This window comes from Argopecten irradians, chromosome 10 (genome assembly GCF_041381155.1).
Source record: "Argopecten irradians isolate NY chromosome 10, Ai_NY, whole genome shotgun sequence".
In the NCBI taxonomy this organism is placed as follows: domain Eukaryota; kingdom Metazoa; phylum Mollusca; class Bivalvia; order Pectinida; family Pectinidae; genus Argopecten; species Argopecten irradians.
In genome coordinates, this window is record NC_091143.1 from 41,145,487 (window position 1) to 41,163,852 (window position 18,366).

The 18,366-nt window shown below is 36.6% G+C and overlaps 1 protein-coding gene across 6 annotated transcripts in view; it reads right to left on the minus strand.

Annotated features, from left to right (window-relative positions):
• LOC138333923 (protein amalgam-like) overlaps positions 1-18,366 on the minus strand; it is a 154,386-nt gene that overhangs the window by 93,122 nt on the left and 42,898 nt on the right. For all 6 annotated transcript variants that reach the window (XM_069282583.1, XM_069282585.1, XM_069282587.1 and 3 more), the window contains one exon: positions 1,140-1,670. In XM_069282583.1, the coding sequence (XP_069138684.1) occupies positions 1,140-1,242 (103 nt within the window). In that variant the 5' untranslated portion in view covers positions 1,243-1,670. The remainder of the gene's footprint in view (positions 1-1,139; positions 1,671-18,366) is intronic.

Here is an 18,366-nt window from a genome sequence, read left to right on the forward strand (position 1 = left end):
CCGTGAACAAACATTTTCTAAATTACTTTAACAAAAATCTATACAGAGTTGAATGAAATGACCTTGGTCTGACAAAATGATGTAAATGGAATCGACATGTGTAAAATTTAAAGGCACAAAAACCATTACGGGAATATAAGCCCGCAGCCGTCACTTAATCCGCTATGAATTGGACTGTTTATCCATATCATACAGACTACAACAGAAACGTATAGTATATACAAAAATGTAGAAGATGGTGATTGTTAATGCTGGGATTAATGGTCTTCGTAGTTAAAAATATAATACGTAGCTATCTCCGAGCGAGGCATAATTGATTTTTAATTGGATCTCATATTGTAACTAATAATTATTGGATAATCTCCTGCTGTCTTCGGTCGATCGTGGATGTGAATTTCAATTAAAAATTATAATTGCCATAAATAGATTAAACCTGATTCGTTTTTGTTGACATTTTCATGACTTTCGTGCACAAAATATTGATAACATTTTTAATAAGGTAAAAGATATGGGCTAATTTTATTAGTTGATACTTTATATTGAATAAGTTTCGTGTATATCATACATGTATGACACCAAATTTATAAAACTATATGTGGTTTGCTGTATACATGTATGTATATTTGTACAAGTATATGTATGTACCACTACAGCTATTTGAATATTCCCTTGGCCATTATCCGAAAACACCTCAATTAACAAATGAAAAATGCCGAAACAAGGGTCCTTCCTTACAGGATTATAAAAAGTAAAATGGAGGTTATGGAAACATAAATTTTATGACAAAAATTACCAAGAAAAAATTTTGTTAATCAAACTGAGTAAGTACCCACTATCCCTTTAAATCTAAAAATATACCCACTAATTAATATTCGTTGCTGAGCAACACATTTCCTTCGTGTACGTACACCGGTTTTAATATTATCTAAAACCGAAGTGTCACATATTTTAATTGGACATGTCTTTCAATTTCTTAAAATGAAAGGAAATTTTATTAAAAATGTTAATTTGCTGAAGCTAAATTAAAAGGAAGATTATTAATTACTCTGAGAATAATTTGCGTGTTTGTGCACTGCCCTTGATGACAGCGGATAACCGGAGGCTGTCGTTTCCCGCCCCGTAAAACTAATTTGACTTACCACACAGTAGTATTAACTGTAGATATAGTCCCTCCGCCAGAGTCATCAGGTATATTCCTTTGACCTTACTTCCAGAATCCTTAAGTTTGCTTTTCCTCAGCATAATCGAGTATGTAAATCATTCACACACAATACGAATGGATAGGTCTTCCAACTCACAGAACATCCAAGCAAAAACTAAACGAGAGAATATATATATACAATATATATATAGATAGATATATAAAACAATAATAATTTCCACTGTGACAAGTATCCAAGAGAATATCACTTCAGAATCCAATATTGTCCGGAGGAGTGGTCACGTCCACGTGCGTGTGAAGTCATAATGTAACGTCATCGGTGTTACTTGACCATCGCTCCATGGGACGCCGCTAATTACGAATTGTGTCCCGCAGTTCCAAGTTGAGCCGTATCATAAGCACTGTTCTGATAGTTGTAGTGGATGAGAGGCGGACTATACCACTGCTACTGAAGACACGGCTGCTGAGGCTGGGCCTACCGCTCGCGCTCCTCAACCCTTAGTTTGTTCTGCAAATAAATCAACAAATAGATGTGTTAGTGAACGCCGCGCCAATGTGATGGGGAGTCCAGCGGGCCGCCACACCCCGGACAAAACCTCTGTAACACCCGCACTATTGTACAGTTATAAATCCAAAGTATTACAACCCTTTGACCAAATATTGACCATTCAACTCGGACAATTTATAGGAGTGACAGAATCGTTTGCCCATTGACCGTTTCTCTTAACGCGTCACCCCTATTTCTGCAACAGTCGCCGAGTAATAGACATCGAGATATTGACCATTAAACTTCTACCGTCAAATCATGAATCCTATTTTCTAGAAATTGTAACTGATAAGTTATACCTATCAGTTTAGATAAAGAAAATGAACATGTTACATGTAACAGGCCTTGTCTTTTTCTAACAGTTTCTTACAAATTCCCAAAACACACTGATACTGGTTCCATCGACATTTGAGTTTTTCTGCGGTTTTAGATCGTTGACGACGCCAGAACTACACAACAAATATGTCAGTAGTACAGTTCGAGTATTGACAAGTAGCCTCTCGCCGAAGAGCTCCAGCGCGGAACCATTAGCCAACTCGGGCAAGAAGTATCGATGTAATGTATAAGTATGCGTGTAATTGTAACTACGGTATATACAAAAGCTATGTAGACTATGCAAGTGGTTCTTTTGTTTATGTTACAATATATCCTTGTCATAAAAAGAGTTAGGACCGTTAATGTTTAACATATATATGTCTGTTGTAGAATTAATTTGTCTGTGTAAAAACAGATATACAAAAAACAAAAGCTACCACAGAGCCCAATGAATTGTAAACAGACATCGTTTATTACATACAAATGCATAGGTAAACAAGAATAGGTCGGTGTCTACAGTATACATACTTAGATCAAGAGGTTGTTCTTCGAACCAAAATCAAACCGAACATCATGCATAACATATTTCTTATTACCGTCATTTTTTTCTTGTCGAACAATTGGGTCTATAAATGTACTGATTATTTTTGCGATGCGTACTATATACGGCTATAATTTAGGCCATATCAGTTGTTCATGATGTAAAATGAAAACCGGAGTTCCAAGAGACAATATCAACGACCTACGTGTACCTAAATCTAGTCGTTATATAACCTGAATTTTATTCCATTTCATAAAAAGCATAAGCATGTACGTATTACAGAGCTGACTGCCAAAGGAACACAGATTCTTACTTTGTCAGAAATAAATCTATGTATCTATGATTATGGCGAAAACTGTTTGTATGCCAAATTCTGTTTCTATAGAATATTATAAACTAAATTACATGTATCCGTATGCAAAAATGTTCTCCAAAAAGGCATTAGTAAATTTTGACCGAACATACATATAGGATTCATTTGAGATTTACTTAATACTTGACGACGGACGTTAGTCAATACCGAGTAGAATGTTGTCTGATGCTTATTGTTCAAAGTTTGTCCCGAGTGGCTCTCGTCTTCGTGTTTTGTGGCGTATAATCGTTGATGAACCATTATGATAAATGTACAATCACAGTTCGATCGCTTGGGATGGTAACCTAAACAATTCAGACTCATTTCGCCCCGCCACTATGTCCAGGGGTGACGTCAAACCGCGCGCGCTGCTTTTGTTTTCGTATATTTTACATTGAAACTTATCTACGTTTAATGCAACGTGCAATTTCAAGTAATGCATCAAATAAATCATGTTAATAATTGAAGTTTTTAATTTGTACTCATTTGCGATTAATTTATGGTGATAGAGCTTAAATTCTATTATCAATATGTTTTAAAATATGGCTTAATGAAATTACGTTGCACAATATTGCAAATTGTATGGTTCGATCAGTGTCATAACATGAAAAAAGGAACAAGGTCAAAATTTTCATTGCGAAATGCAAGGCTACCTGTTATACATGCAGTACGATATTCGTACTCTATTAGAAACACCACGACTGTTGTAATTTCAGAAGAAATCGATCCACGTATTACATTTCGCTCATTCATGTATCTCTGCAAGTAAAATGCTATTGATACAGCCAAAATATAAATTAACTTTGATTCTTACACCTCGTTAAATAACCAGTCATATCTCAAAGTGATGCTTAGGGAAATATTCCAAGCGTTGTATCTAATACCAAGCGAAGACACTTGCCTTGACATGGACAGTGGGAAATCCTATAGGAACTGGATGACATTTGTTAAGCGATTAAAAACATGTATATAGTTGTAGATACTAAAGCACACACAGACTGGGTATGATCATAAAAGGACTATCCTTTATGACAGTTAAATACGGCTGATCACTTTAGCGCTCATGAATGTACATAAAATGAGTAGAATTATGAAATATTGATTGATTTATATCATTGTCATTAACCAATAAGAAGGCGGAAATCTAAATATGAGATAGAATGCTTTCTTGTTTTAACTATTGACATTTATCCAAATAGAATTGTGTTTCCAAGGCAACATAAAACGTTTGTGTAAATCTACTATTTATTGAAAAACACCAATACAAGTACAAATCACCGACCTTTTGTTTTCAATGATTGTCATGTTTTCAATGCATAACTTCCTGATTAGAGCGCCTGCGTATCCAACAAGGAAGCATGAAACACCTAATATACAAATAACTTTACAAGTCGGTGGTGAATGACAAACATAATTCCGGAATCGTTCACAAACCGCTCTATAACGAACGCCATATAAAGTATGTTCAACACTGGCTAACACTGGACAATGGCCAAAATTTAGTTACACCAATCTCGCATTTATCCTTAAAAGAGTACTGTGTCAAACGACTGCCACGGTGTGTGTACAATAATATTGTATGGGCTTGTTTTAGACATTGCATGCGACTACCGTCGGGTCAGAACTTGATAGACATAAACTGGCAGTAAAAGTAGTCTGTATCAATCTATATATTGGATCCTTGGTCCTGTCAGGATAGACCCGGTAGTTGGCATGTCATAAACGCGCCTCACCCGCTCGTGTATGTGTCTTCTCGTACAAATGAGGGGACTGTGGTAGAATTCGACATGCACGTGTCTGTAATCGAACGCTCTCGATATCGGAACTTCTCGTCGTTCTTATGTTATAGGCGTGAGCGAGAAGTTCCGGCTGAACGGATGGACTGAACGAGAATGATCTGTGATCAACGATTATTTAGGGTATATATGTACCTTTTATGCTTATATCTTTTCTTGAAATTGAAATTAAATCTTTCGATTCGTGAAGCATTTAGAGACGAGGGACTATTTGGAATAAAATACATCCGATATTGCGTGATTTCTTCTCATAAAACTAAGACGGCGCTAAAAACTTACATCAAGAGTCCTAAACAATATATTGCATATATTGTATTAGATTTAGCGTGCCAAAATTTTCAATTTTTATCGCGTTTTTCTCTGTTTCTAAATACTTTATTTTCTTTATTTATTAACAGGCACACACTTTAGATTTTCGATTTTACAGCTAAGTGAATTTTCCTTTAGAAAAGTATCAACGCATTATCGTAAATTGAGTACATACTGCGTTCGACGTGCACAGACCATTTTTGTTATTTTTATTCACTTCATATACTAATTTTGACTGCTTACGAGTCCGACACTTGTTTGAAACCACATTCTATCCGCATAAAATGACGTTTACAAGTACGAATGCACAATCTAAAGTTAATATTGCATGTTGCTTACGTTATAAAATCCTGAATTCAACCTAGACAGGGCTTCATGCCTGTGCAAAAATGTTGTATACAAGACTGTACTCAAAATTAGTATAGCAATTCTTGAGCGTTGGCTACAGCAAATTCGAACAACTACGGTAGGTAATCTAGTAAAGATGTCATCCTGCTTCTGACGCGACGGACGATAAAAAGTAGATGAAAAAAAGTTGTAGACGCATGCAGGTAAAATGATCAGTGGTCGCTAAACGAGAAATTCCGGAAACGTTCGGTACAGTTTATGAGAGTTGTACATATGTCCTGAACTTACGGCGCCAATCGGCTTTCCAGACGATCGAGGTAGGATATGTTACATGAGCGGCCAGGTGAGATGTAATCCGCAATATCAAAGGGGTATATTACAAACCGCAGGTGAAACATTATACGTAGAGTTCATACGGATTAGGACCAAAAGATATACTGAAGAAAAAACAAAAATGGGCGTCAGTCGCCGTATGGTGGATCGACCCCCAGGGGCAAAGGTTATATCAAAGGCTTAGAGCAAGTTATCTCTTACCCAATTCGTAATGAGTTAGGATTACTTCGTTAAGTAACACATCCCTCGTAAACTTTCCATCTAGTTGAGTTATGAACACTGAACGTGTTTTGGAATAGATATTGACAAAAATGTTATATTTTGTTTGTTTGTTTGTTTTTTTTTTGTTCGTTTGTTTGTTTGTTTTGTTTGTTTATTTGTTTTTTGTTTTTTATTTTTGTTTTGTTCAATTAAAGTCTTAGTTAACCTCAAATTCAATTTTAAAGCAAAGTCAGGTTATGGAGGTAAAGGGAAGTCGAAGTACCAGGAGTAAAATCGACAACATACGGTCAGCACCTGGAACTTCCCAAATGTGTTTCGAATCTGCCACCAAGAGGTGTAGGGCTTTGTGGTAATATGTCCAACATTTCACCACTCGGTATGTCTAATCATAATACTCTTCAAAATGTCCTCGCTCATCACAAAACAGAAGTGCTTTGTCTATTGAACGCATTTTTTGAAATAAATGGATGTAGTGTCCTGTCTATGACAGTAAGCTGTGAAGTGGACAATAGTAAGGGATCCACTGTTACAGAGAGGCAACACAAACATACCGCAGCCTCCCAAAAACAAGCAGCGCATAGATAAAAGGCTTTCCTTATATCGTTAATCAGCCAGCAAAACGGTTTCTTCACACTGTACTCCACACGAAATAAGTTAGTAGTCAAATGGGAAATTTTAAAACTAATTTTAATTGGAAAACCCGTTTTACGGTGGCAGGGAGCGGACATGAAATACATAAAATTATTGCAGTCGAACGAAATATTATTGCGTTCGAACGAAATATTTTTTGCGTGGGAATGAAATTGCAGACTGTGACATTTGAAATGGGCAAAGGGGAACCGTTGATATTTCGTTCGAACGCAATAATTATTTCGTTTCCATGAAATGATTCTTTCGTTTGAACACAACAATATTTCGTTCGCACGCAAAAATATTTCGTACGTACGCAATAATATCTCGTTCCCACGCAATAATTTTATTTTTTCATGTCCGCTCTCAGCCACCGTAGATAACCGTTCATATATAAGTCAAAAGTCTGCAGTGCCTCAGTATGTTCTTTACTTCAGATAACTATCCTAATGTTCATCCAAAACCACACGAACATTACGGTAAGCATTTGGACTTTATTTTAATTACATACTTTCCAAAAGATTATCTTAGAACAATATTCCCTCCTGTTAAATATGTGCCCAGATTCGAACTAGTACATGTCCTGGAACGTTCATGACTTGAATTTAGGTTCTACTATATTGGAGTTTTAATGTCACATGCTAATCGTAAGGAATACTGGAGGTTTCCATGCAGTATGCTAGCTGGAATCTCGTTAGTATCTCCCGCAAATTCTTGCAAATGAACGACATGAAACAGATGGCGGCCTCCGTATTTAAAACATTCGTAACTAGGAGTAAAATTAATCCAAAAAGTGTGTTTTCATTGCGAATGAAGGTCAAAGTTGTTTTATAAAGCAGCTGGTTAAAATATCATAATGATCAAAACCCTGATAGCATCGGTTAAAATATCAATTTTGAACAATTTGAACTGGAGGGATTTTTCAACCTTTGGTGCTTATTCTGATTATAGGGTTTAAATGATCAATCAATTGTCGGTGAGGAAATACATTATATTCTTGTTTATTCCTTGTCGCGTCTAAGGACTTAAATAAGATATGGAGTAACGGCTGTAGGAACCTGGCACATCTTTCAACATACAAAGTAATCGATATTAGACCGCCATGACTTACAATATTCAAAATTTGAGTATTGAAACAACCCCTTGACGAATTGGCTCTACATATCATATTCTGTATTTATCATTCGATGTTAAGATGATTCTCAGAGGTACATTTATATCTAACGCATACAATTGTATAACTAAAATACTCAACGAGACAAAAAACGTGGAATTTCAAGTATCCAGCCCCGAACACATATGCAAACTCTGGCCACGCGCATTAAGCCAGTCAATAAAGCCTTAAACAAATGTAACAGTGTATTACGCAATCTTTTGTTTGTTTGTTTGTTTATTTTTAAACACGCCTGTGTTTTCTAGACACGACAAGAAATAATCACAGAAGCATTAAGTACGAATATATATTTTTTTCTTTTCTTTTTATAATTTTCGAATAGTCTCGTTTCGATGGAGTTACGTCATTCTTAAGTACATAGCCACTACGTTTCGAGGAAAAGCTCCTCTAGAGATGAGAGTGGAACATACGACACAAAATATCATAGTTTAAAAAAACCTGGCATCCACAGGAAGAAAATAAAACTTAAGTAGCACTGCTTAAAACGGGAACGAGGTCACGTTGTGATGACTTGTCTGAAGGCCAATCATAAGCCAGCTAACAAAGCGCGCGTGACGTAAGAGCGCGTGAAGATTGTCTTAAAGTACCGCTCAGAGAAAACCGACACTCGTTTAACTTAGACTTAAACTTTTATGCTTGCGTCTTAATTTGTGAAAAATCTTTGCATGCGTCAGTCAGCAGATAATCCAAATCGTGACTGGTTCACGTGCTTTAACTCTTTTATAGGGCATTCCAATTAAATTGCAACACAGGAAAAAATAGAAAACTGAGGATTTGTTAAAGTTCTTTATTCTTTTGGGACATATTTCAAAATTGGAGGCTAATTCTGACTATAATAAAAGTTAATTGATCTGAAAACTTATACGGTATCTCCTAGTTTGGCAATTAGCTGATTCGGATTTTCAATTCATTGCTTTTTTCATCAGTTAGAAACACTGGTTGTAGTGAATTCGCTTTTATTTGTCGGATACTCTTTAAGTCCCATGGTTATACTTGAACGATCTATTTTCTTTTATTGAATTTTAGTTATGTTGTTTTTGCGATCGCTCTGTTCTATACGGGCGTATTTCATTACATCGCGCTGGGGTTAGTTTGTAATTTTTGTATTTAATATCATAATAACTTCTTATAAAAAAACAGAGAAAAAAATGAAAATATATAGCCAGCATACGTCTAATATTGCCGTTAATATTATCAGTTCAGACTTTTTATTTGATATTGCTCCAATAGTGCAACAATGCTACTATGTGTACTACAGGAAATTTAATAAACAAACCAGTGCATGGAAGGCTCTATAAAGATGATAATGGAATTATGTATTGAAAGCTAGATAGAATGGCGAATAATAACACAGACTTCAAGTTTCTGCGTGGATCATTGATATTCTACTGTTATTTTTGCAATGTAGTGCTTTAAGTGTCTAAGATTCTTGAATGAGCCCTCCCCCTCTGACCAATCGCCCCTCTTCCCTCTCTTGTCAGCGTAGGCCAAACGAGAATTGATTAGAAGTTAAAAAGAGAAGCGATTCGGGTTGTTTTTTTAATGGAAACGTCGTCTCTTTCCTCCTCATATATGATAAACTAAAATGTCTCTAAATTTTCAATAGTATAACTAAAACAGAATTTCAAAACAAAAAACCTTTATATTTGTAGTTTATGGGTACATCAATATTAAACAAGCTGCGTGAGCCAAATATTGTTGAGTTTGAGATCAAGAGAATTGCATATCTCAAATGACAAGTTCCGAAGTGATTGAACGTCATCAAAATATTTTCTTACAAAATTCGATCGAAAATATAATATGCATCACCCATTATATCATAATCGGATGGAGTTTTGAAAATTCACTTTTATTCACGCATATGTATATAACAAAGGACTCGTTTTATAAAACGGTGTCAATGTCTCTGCACTCCGATTCATTTCATCCTGCCAGTATAAAGTTCATACAGTCGTGAATAACATGTTCCGTCAATAAGCCTGGCAATACGTAGTGACAATATTTAGATTGATCTGATCGTCTCGTTCGGTCTATTCGTTACTGTGTTAAACTGGTCAATTTACATACCGGGTACGACATCCGATATAGTGCCAATAACTTGCGATGATAAACTATGTCCCTATTGATTGTTTCGGGTACTTTTGGCCATCGTCCAAAACACACATGCAAACATATATAAAGTGTATAGCATAACCATTATACAAGAACCGAATTGACAATGACCGCCATTCACTGTGTCATCGGGATAATATAAACGCTTTGTTGTGAAGACGAATCACCGGTACATTACAATCACACAGATTACCGAGATAAGTGCATAATGTGTTTGGGCGGAATATTGCAGTAAAATACAAAAGTGATGGAAAGATATTATTATAGCGGATTCCATTTCTGATAAAAATGTATCATAGCCAATTCATTCCCAGCGGAGATATAACAGTTTAGAGAGCTCAACAGATCAATCAAAACCGCAGACCTTAAAAACAATAGTTCGCTTAGGTCAATCCAAATAGGCGATTGTTTGTATTGCCTGGTATATATACCGGAGCTTCTCTGCTCGTCTTTAATATTTCTAGATGTTTCATTCTAACTAAAAAGTTTCAACCGGATAATTAAAAACTCCGATGTAAATATTTATATATATTGTAGTAATTCATGGTTATAAATGTATGCATCTCAGCAGCATAGTTCGATAACTAGCTTTCATGGTTATTCGATTGAGTGTCGTATGAACCAATGCAAAGTGGATGTAAGCAACGTCAAGCGTGGTCAAAAATAATCGCTCCGTATGTATCCCTAAGCCAGTTACAGTATCATGGTGCGAACATCCGTAAGTAATGACGTCACAAGTAGGTGCCATATTCCATCACTTTTCGCGCGTATGCGTCTGAACAAAGTTTTCATGACGACGCGCCCGAAGGGAAAAGCCATCATTGAAAGGACAACAGAAGCGAATGTATCTTTATCTTACCAAGACTGACGAATATCCAAAGTGAAATATTCTCTGGGAATACCATGACAGTGAAAGGAGCGACTAAAATCGACCACATATACTGGGGTGTGGGTTAGCGTATGATATTTAATCTCTTCATTTGTCACATTTTGAGAGATCACAGAAACTCATCAATTCTATCGGGAGAGTTGCATCCCATATACAGTATACGTTAACATCTTGCTTATCGCCTTCAGCAATATATCAAGGTGTTAAATGAAGTCGGATTCATTTACTTCAACATTACAGATATCAATGGTGAAAGAAACCTTTCAAATACTATACTATCATATCAATGGCAACATAAAGTAAACTTAATAAAAAGTTCAAAAAAGGAGAGGATACAGATTATGTCTTGGAGAGAGTAACGTAGACCTGCGACAAGTCTACTGTAATGTATGCCGTGCTCTATTGCTTGCTCTTTAACCCAAATCCAGAGTTCATGATTAAGTTGTAGAAATTGAGGTTACCCAACGAATAGTTGTTGATTACAATACTGTATTTATTTCACGTTTGTGAGTAAATTTTGAAAAGACAAGACCTTCACAGAGTGTATTTTTGCAACTTTTGAAAATAACTTACTTAAAAAGCTCATGTTTTTGTAACTTTTTAATTAATAACTCACGCGTGTGAAATAAACACCATAACCATCAACAACTCGATGTGCACTTGAAATGGAATTTTTATTTAAGTATATTGCTAGGAAGTTCATGTTGACAACTACATGATGATTGAACTTCATCCAAATTACCTTATATCTACTGATGTTCACGAATTGATGTTTTGTGACCCCAGTCACGACGATAATGGTACATTGTATAAGCTTATTTATTAGGATCAGGGTACTAGTGGACTGATTAGTATTATAGATTGATACCAAAGTAGAAAGTCCATTAGTGGCACCGAAAGGGTTAATAGGTGAAAGCCTGTCATGTTCGCATGTATATTCTTATATCGATAAATAATTCAGATGCTCATAGTACAACATAGATGTTTCCCATAGATAAATTCTCGTCGCTGTCACCTCATGCTCATTCGTGTATGATGAGTTCTTGATAAACATTTAGGCATAAAAACAGAATCGACAAGTTTATATTTATGCTCGAAATAACTAATGTGCTTTTATTAATTAATTCATTTTGTAGAAGTACTGGAGACCGTTCCATCGATCTGAACATTCTAGATGTTTTGTCACGAAACACACCTTGGTACGGTAGATACAAGAAACTTTGATCTGGTATAGATAATTTACAACCTGAAAAGTGATCGCTTTTAAACATTTATGACAATTTCAAATGTACCAAGAAGACTCTAATTGGGTACAGCGCATGAATTATAAGCTTCATTTTGAATGATGTTAAGCAAATATAACGACCTCTTGCATTATGTTTTTAGCATTAGCGAGGAGTATTAAAAGCCGAAACACCAAGTGTTTTCATGTTGCTTAATGCATTGTCTATTGGTCCCCCGAGAATCGTTCAACTAAACGCGGAGTATAGTGTATCGGTATGCCTGTGGAAAACATTAGCACTGTCCTTGTCCTGAATGGAAGTTACACTGAGTGATGTGCTTGACTGAGAAGACTGACGGCACGCGCCGACTCACGTGCATGGCAGCACATTACATGTATCATTCTGCTGTTTTCCCTGAAGAATAGACAATATCTTTAAATAAATAAAAAAGCATCATTCTAGTCGACCAACCATTCAGTATATAATGACATCAATGGGATCTCATTACATTTTAAACGTGAATATCATACAATCAACTGCTAGCAGCAATTAAATTAAACGGCATGCGTGCTTTGATAGAAAGCGTCCGGATGGCGCGTTAGGCTGAACCATGTGCTTGCAAAAATGAAACCGGAAGCAGAAACAAGGAGCAGACGAGAAGATATATTGAGGAGCAGGACAACTGCCAGTGTTGATGAAAACATATCCTGCCTTAGGTGATAGACAGAGTGGAATGTGAATGTTTGTTTCTAGCACTTGTACCCGACATTTTCATGCCAGGATGTGTACTACTCTTGTCCGCGGGCCATTATAGCTATACACACGTAAAATATATCTGTTATATATATACTTGGTTAATAGTACTAAAAAACCTACGTGAATGACGGCCGACCCGAAACAGGCACATGTCAGTAGTAATTGAGCTATTCCCCAACCCGTCCCTCAGGCATCTTTTAACTTTAACTCTCTTGAGGTATCTTTGAAATACAATGTGGAAGTGTGGAATTAGTTCGATAGTTTAGTTTGGTGTGTTAGGCAAAATGTCCTATACCAAGCAGAGTCATTTTACACCTATGTGCTTTTTTTACATTTGTAAAAGTGTGAATGTTTTCGGAGGCTGTGGTGTATTCGAGTTGTGTCTTTGTAATAGTTAGACTCTTGTCCTATCTACAGTGATATCTCACTGAAGCATAAAGCATGGTACCAAAGATTCCAAAAATAACACTCCACTTGATTCTAATAACGGGCAAATCAGTCGTCCCACTCCCTTAATGCTAATCGCTATAAAGCAGGAGCAGAGACTTCCAATTCATAAACTATGGTGTGTCTTTAACAGTGGACAGAACCGACTTCACAGGCGCGAGCGCTAAACACGGCCAAACGTGAGGCGGTGTCAAGGGAGACCTTGTAAAAAAGACAAAGATATCTAATACAACAAAACAAACACCGTCTTCTGCGTTTTCATGCAATGGTGACAACTTGAACCAGTCCGAAAAAATGCGTTGTACATTTTTTGTGTCAATATCATTTTGAGCATGGAGTGCTAATCGCTTGTAACGACTTACATTGTAAATTGGACTGTCGGATAAAACGGTTTTAAGCAACATTCTAACTATGCATGTATACGTGCATCCAGTCATGTCTGCTTGTTAGTTTGATATCGGACAAATAGACAAGCCGAGATATTGATCCCCTACACATGTGTAACGTGTATCCTCTACCCCTCCTCCATCCCCGTACACCTCCCTCAGAGAGTGGAGAGAGCATACCCATACGCCTTTCTCCATAGATGACCGCCAAATGTACCTCTTCCCAAGGGGTGTTATGCAGATAATCACCTGTCACACATCGTAATGTTCCTAATTAACACCAGTAATTAGCGGTGTAAAAATATTTGAAGACCCTAATGGTGGTTTCTGGTGGCAAAATCCATCCCGGAAGCCGATACATCAGAGGATGAAGCCGGCGGTGCTTTCACAAGCCCTGTCATACCTAGTACAGTACTTTGTCGTCTCACAATTGTTCTGATTTACTATATAAATGTTCGCTAATCCGAGGGCGTGTGTACCATAGGAAACACAATGGTCTTGGGGATCGGGGTAATGATATCCCGGAGGTATTAAAGCAATAACGATTAGCAAACTGTTAGGGTTTCAATAGATCTAACGAAGTCTTTATTTTCGAGTGTCATAAAAGATGACATCGAGCGAGGCGGAGGGGGAGACAGAGGTGTCGGGCAAGTCTTGTGGCTTTATGGACGGTGACTAATAGGGCAAATGGCGGTCCGTGCCTAGGGGCGGTACGCAGTATCAACTGAATAGACATTTATGAGGTTGTATATGTTTTACCACTAATCAATACGATTTCCTTTATCCGGCCATTGTCTGCCTCATCAAGCTCCCATCGGCTCTAAATCGGCGGCATTACCAGTAATGGAGATATTTGCCGCTACCGTCCACGACTTCCGAACACACCATCTGAACGTGTCCTTAATTGTTCTGTGGGATACATCTTAATCTATGTTTGCAAGTCTATACCGATGTAATTCCACCATATCAGAGATAGAATTTAATCAATTACTGCATGTGAAGTAATTTTATTAGCTATTGTTCGACATTAATGCCGCGGTGTTACTTTCTTGTGAAGAACTTGTAACTGCGTAAGGTTAAAATCTCTTCCACTCGGCTTCCGCCGCTGACACCTCTAATAAATAAATGGAAACTCACAATTGAAAGAAATTGCCGATCGCGATGCACATTAATTCTGTAATACCCAAGACGCACGCATCACCAAATTTGCATTTTATTTCTTTGTTTACACAAAGTCTGGATCCCGAATACATCAGTGCAATGATTTTATAGATTATTTATTTATATATTAATTTGTTATTAGTTCCGTTAATCCGGATAGCCTATTGATAATCCGGATGTATTCCTGCTAGTCTTGAATTCGAAGACAACGTCAATGGCGAGTCATTGGACATGAAATTTGCATCATATAACCGATGGTATAACAGAAGTAGATTTACCTTGCAAGTTACGTACTGTGAATGGATTTTATCTAGCACAAACCGTGCTCTGTCACAGATAATATTCTGCTAAATTTTATTGTTCGACTAATGCGAGTGATTAAAATACACATGAAATGGCATTTTCGAAATTTCTAGATAAGCAAACAACATACACACCGAGGACACCCATGCTCTTAATTTAACTCTTAGGAACATTTTCATATAGTTGACGAATGGCTGTAAAATGCTGGAAAATGATTACTCTGCACTTAATTTTTCCCATGTCTGAGCTACGAAGGATTATGGAAATACATAACTGCTGAACATTGCTGCTCACTGCTGCAAAGCGACAGAGTGAAACTATCACTTAAGAGGTGAACGCTCGACTGCAAAACTTAATTGTTGTATACGGTCTTCGGGGATACACACGAAGAAGGAAGTCAGAACAGAAAATATACGATCCGCAATTTTGTCACATTTAAAATCACTGAGGACGGTGGCTACAGTACTTATACTTCCAACAAAAGGCAAAACAGAGTGACCTGAAATTGGAGCGCTCTATACACATTGAGCGAATAGTAAAATCACATTCGTCAATATACAGAACCGCTTACGGTGTATGTGATTAACGTTGGGTTAAATAGCTAAGTGCAAATTTGCTTGATTAAAAACAATTAAACATTGAAACCCAAGAGATTTTTGGAGTTTATCTAATTAATTGGAAAACAATATAGTGTAAGGGGCACTTGTTACAAAGCTACAGTATGAATGGGCACATTCCAACGAATTGGAGCTAGAACTCCTGGAGCCATCCTTGCTGATTTAGGAGATTCTGGTGTAGCATTAAGCGAGAGAAGTGCATTAATCTATGTACTAATGGATTGATCCCCTTCATGGAACACCAAGATGCGGGATGACCGACGAGGAAGAATAACCAAAACAAAAACCTAATTTTCATTATTGTAGGGTTAGAAATTCAGTTGTTGTATTTTCTTTCCTTGAATAAATCATCCCTTTCTATAAGTCGCAATACGAAAACGAAAATCTGTAAAAATCTTTAAAACTATTGAATGAGGACTGATTAGATCATTTTTTTGTACAATTAATTGAGAGGAAACGTGAAACTTAAGCATCTGATCAAATACCATAGACCACAAATGCAAAGTGTATAGTTTCGTACACACTTCACGTGTAGGTAGTTTAACACAATTAGTAACAAAGTAAGTCACGCACGCGCTCGCTTTGTACCACTACACGTGCTTGGGGTAACCTAGAAAATAATTTTCATAATTAAGCCGCGTAGAGATTGTAAATGTTCTTCGTTATGAAAGCGGTGGCCCATATTGACGGTAATTTGATTTTCATTGAATATAATTTCCAAATTATTCCGATCTTTTGGAAGCATCTTGCATTTGCATAATGTGATATCCTAGCTCCCTAACTGGTTGTGACAGCCACCGCATCAGATCAAATCAACAAAAGAATCGAAGAATGTGACCGTTGTTTAGGTCAAGGGTCATTTAAATGAATTTAGACAGACCCCGATAGGTCAACGTTGACGTCCAATTCGTCTTTATAATTGAATATCCGGGTACTCTATTTCCTATATGACGTCATTTCGCTAGGGACGCGTGACAACCGTTGCGACGTGTTTTTCTTGTGGATAATGATTTTGTACTGTTCATGGTTTGATGAATGTATTGACACAGGCGATAGATAGTTATGCGTGACCGCTTTCTTTACACAATAGGGGGTTTCTGTCAATCACATCAGATAATCTAAGCAATTTATGAATATTAAAACGAATATAACGTGATAAAAACACCTAGGAATTTCATGAGTAATGATGGCGAAATCATAAACACATATGAATGATTAATTTGGAAATAAAGGACACTTTGACTTGTTTTTTATTATAATAAAACTAAACATCATTAGAAATGATGTAATAATACAATCAGCGGGTGTCTAGCATCACAATTTGCATGACTATCTATCATTGTAGTAAGGCATACATTTTTTTGTACTTTTGTGAAATTTCAATTAGAATATTTTTATTGAAGCTCGCTTTAACTGAAATCATTTAATTCATGCCTGTGTTTTTTTCGATTAAATGAAAATTATTTCTACTTCTTTCAAATTCGTAAAGCGATTCCTGAAAACAAAACACAAAAACACTTTAAAGAGTTTTCTAGACTAGTGCATTTTTCCAAAGGTATGTATAAATGATCAATACGTAATTGATTTTCTAATAATTATTTTATTTGATTTCATACTAAATCCGAGAATGGCGCAAAAACCCGACGTTATCATAACGTCACAATAGGGACGTCGACGTTGCGCATTGATTTAGAAAAAATAAAATTCATTCATTGGAAAATCAATGAAACCGTACATTAAAACGTATTTTATATTATCAAGTAGTCTGAACAGTTAATTATAAGCATTGATGTAACTATTTTTAACTATTTTAAAGCTACGCGGATTCACACAGTTTGCAGACAAAATCAATTTAATACACCCCCCCCCCCAAATAAGTTAAAATAGCTTACATACTGTAAATCAACTTACTTTTGCATGCTACAAACTACAGTAGACCCTACCACATGTACAAATCGCTAAATTATTTTGCCACGAAAATGTAGTTACACTGACGAAAAACACGAAATTACGTCGATAAAAAACTTTCTTTACAGTAACACACATGGTTTTGTTATCATGGCGACTGCCCTGAGGCACTAAATGTTATGTATGTTGGTTTAACGAAAACAACTTTTTATTGTTTATGCATGAAAACAAAGCTCTTAACCTAGTATACAGAATCATCTGTCTGCCATAAGGTTGTTTTCATATGTATAGGAAAATGCGTTGACCGCATGTCCGACGCATTACACTGACCTTTCCTCTTGACCCTTCGCATGCTAATTAAATGCAGACGAAGTGAAATATGCAGTATATGTATTGATCCCCAATGGTACTGGTGCATGGTTTATTCAGCTCAGTAACACATGGTAAGTTGTCTGTTTGTTTGTGAAGATTGATTCCAAACACTAGGCAAAACTACCATTACCTAAACAAAGTCTACCACGTACAAATGCCCATCATTTACAACGACTCAACACCTCCGTGAGCCGATGTATAAACCCGTGTACAAGCGCGCAAGCGATAATGAATTCTAAGCATTTCGGAAACTCGGATCTGGAGTGTAGTCACGTTTGGTATGTTGTGGAGATGTTCCCCGGGGTATATATATCGTGAAACGTAATGAATAGATTTAGAGACGAAAACACAAATAGGCGAAAACCAAAGCCCTAAAACTAAGCTACATACACGGGGAGAAAACATGATTTTTATGTATTTCTCCAAAACACTTTTATCGCTGGACACCTGCAGGCAAATCTAT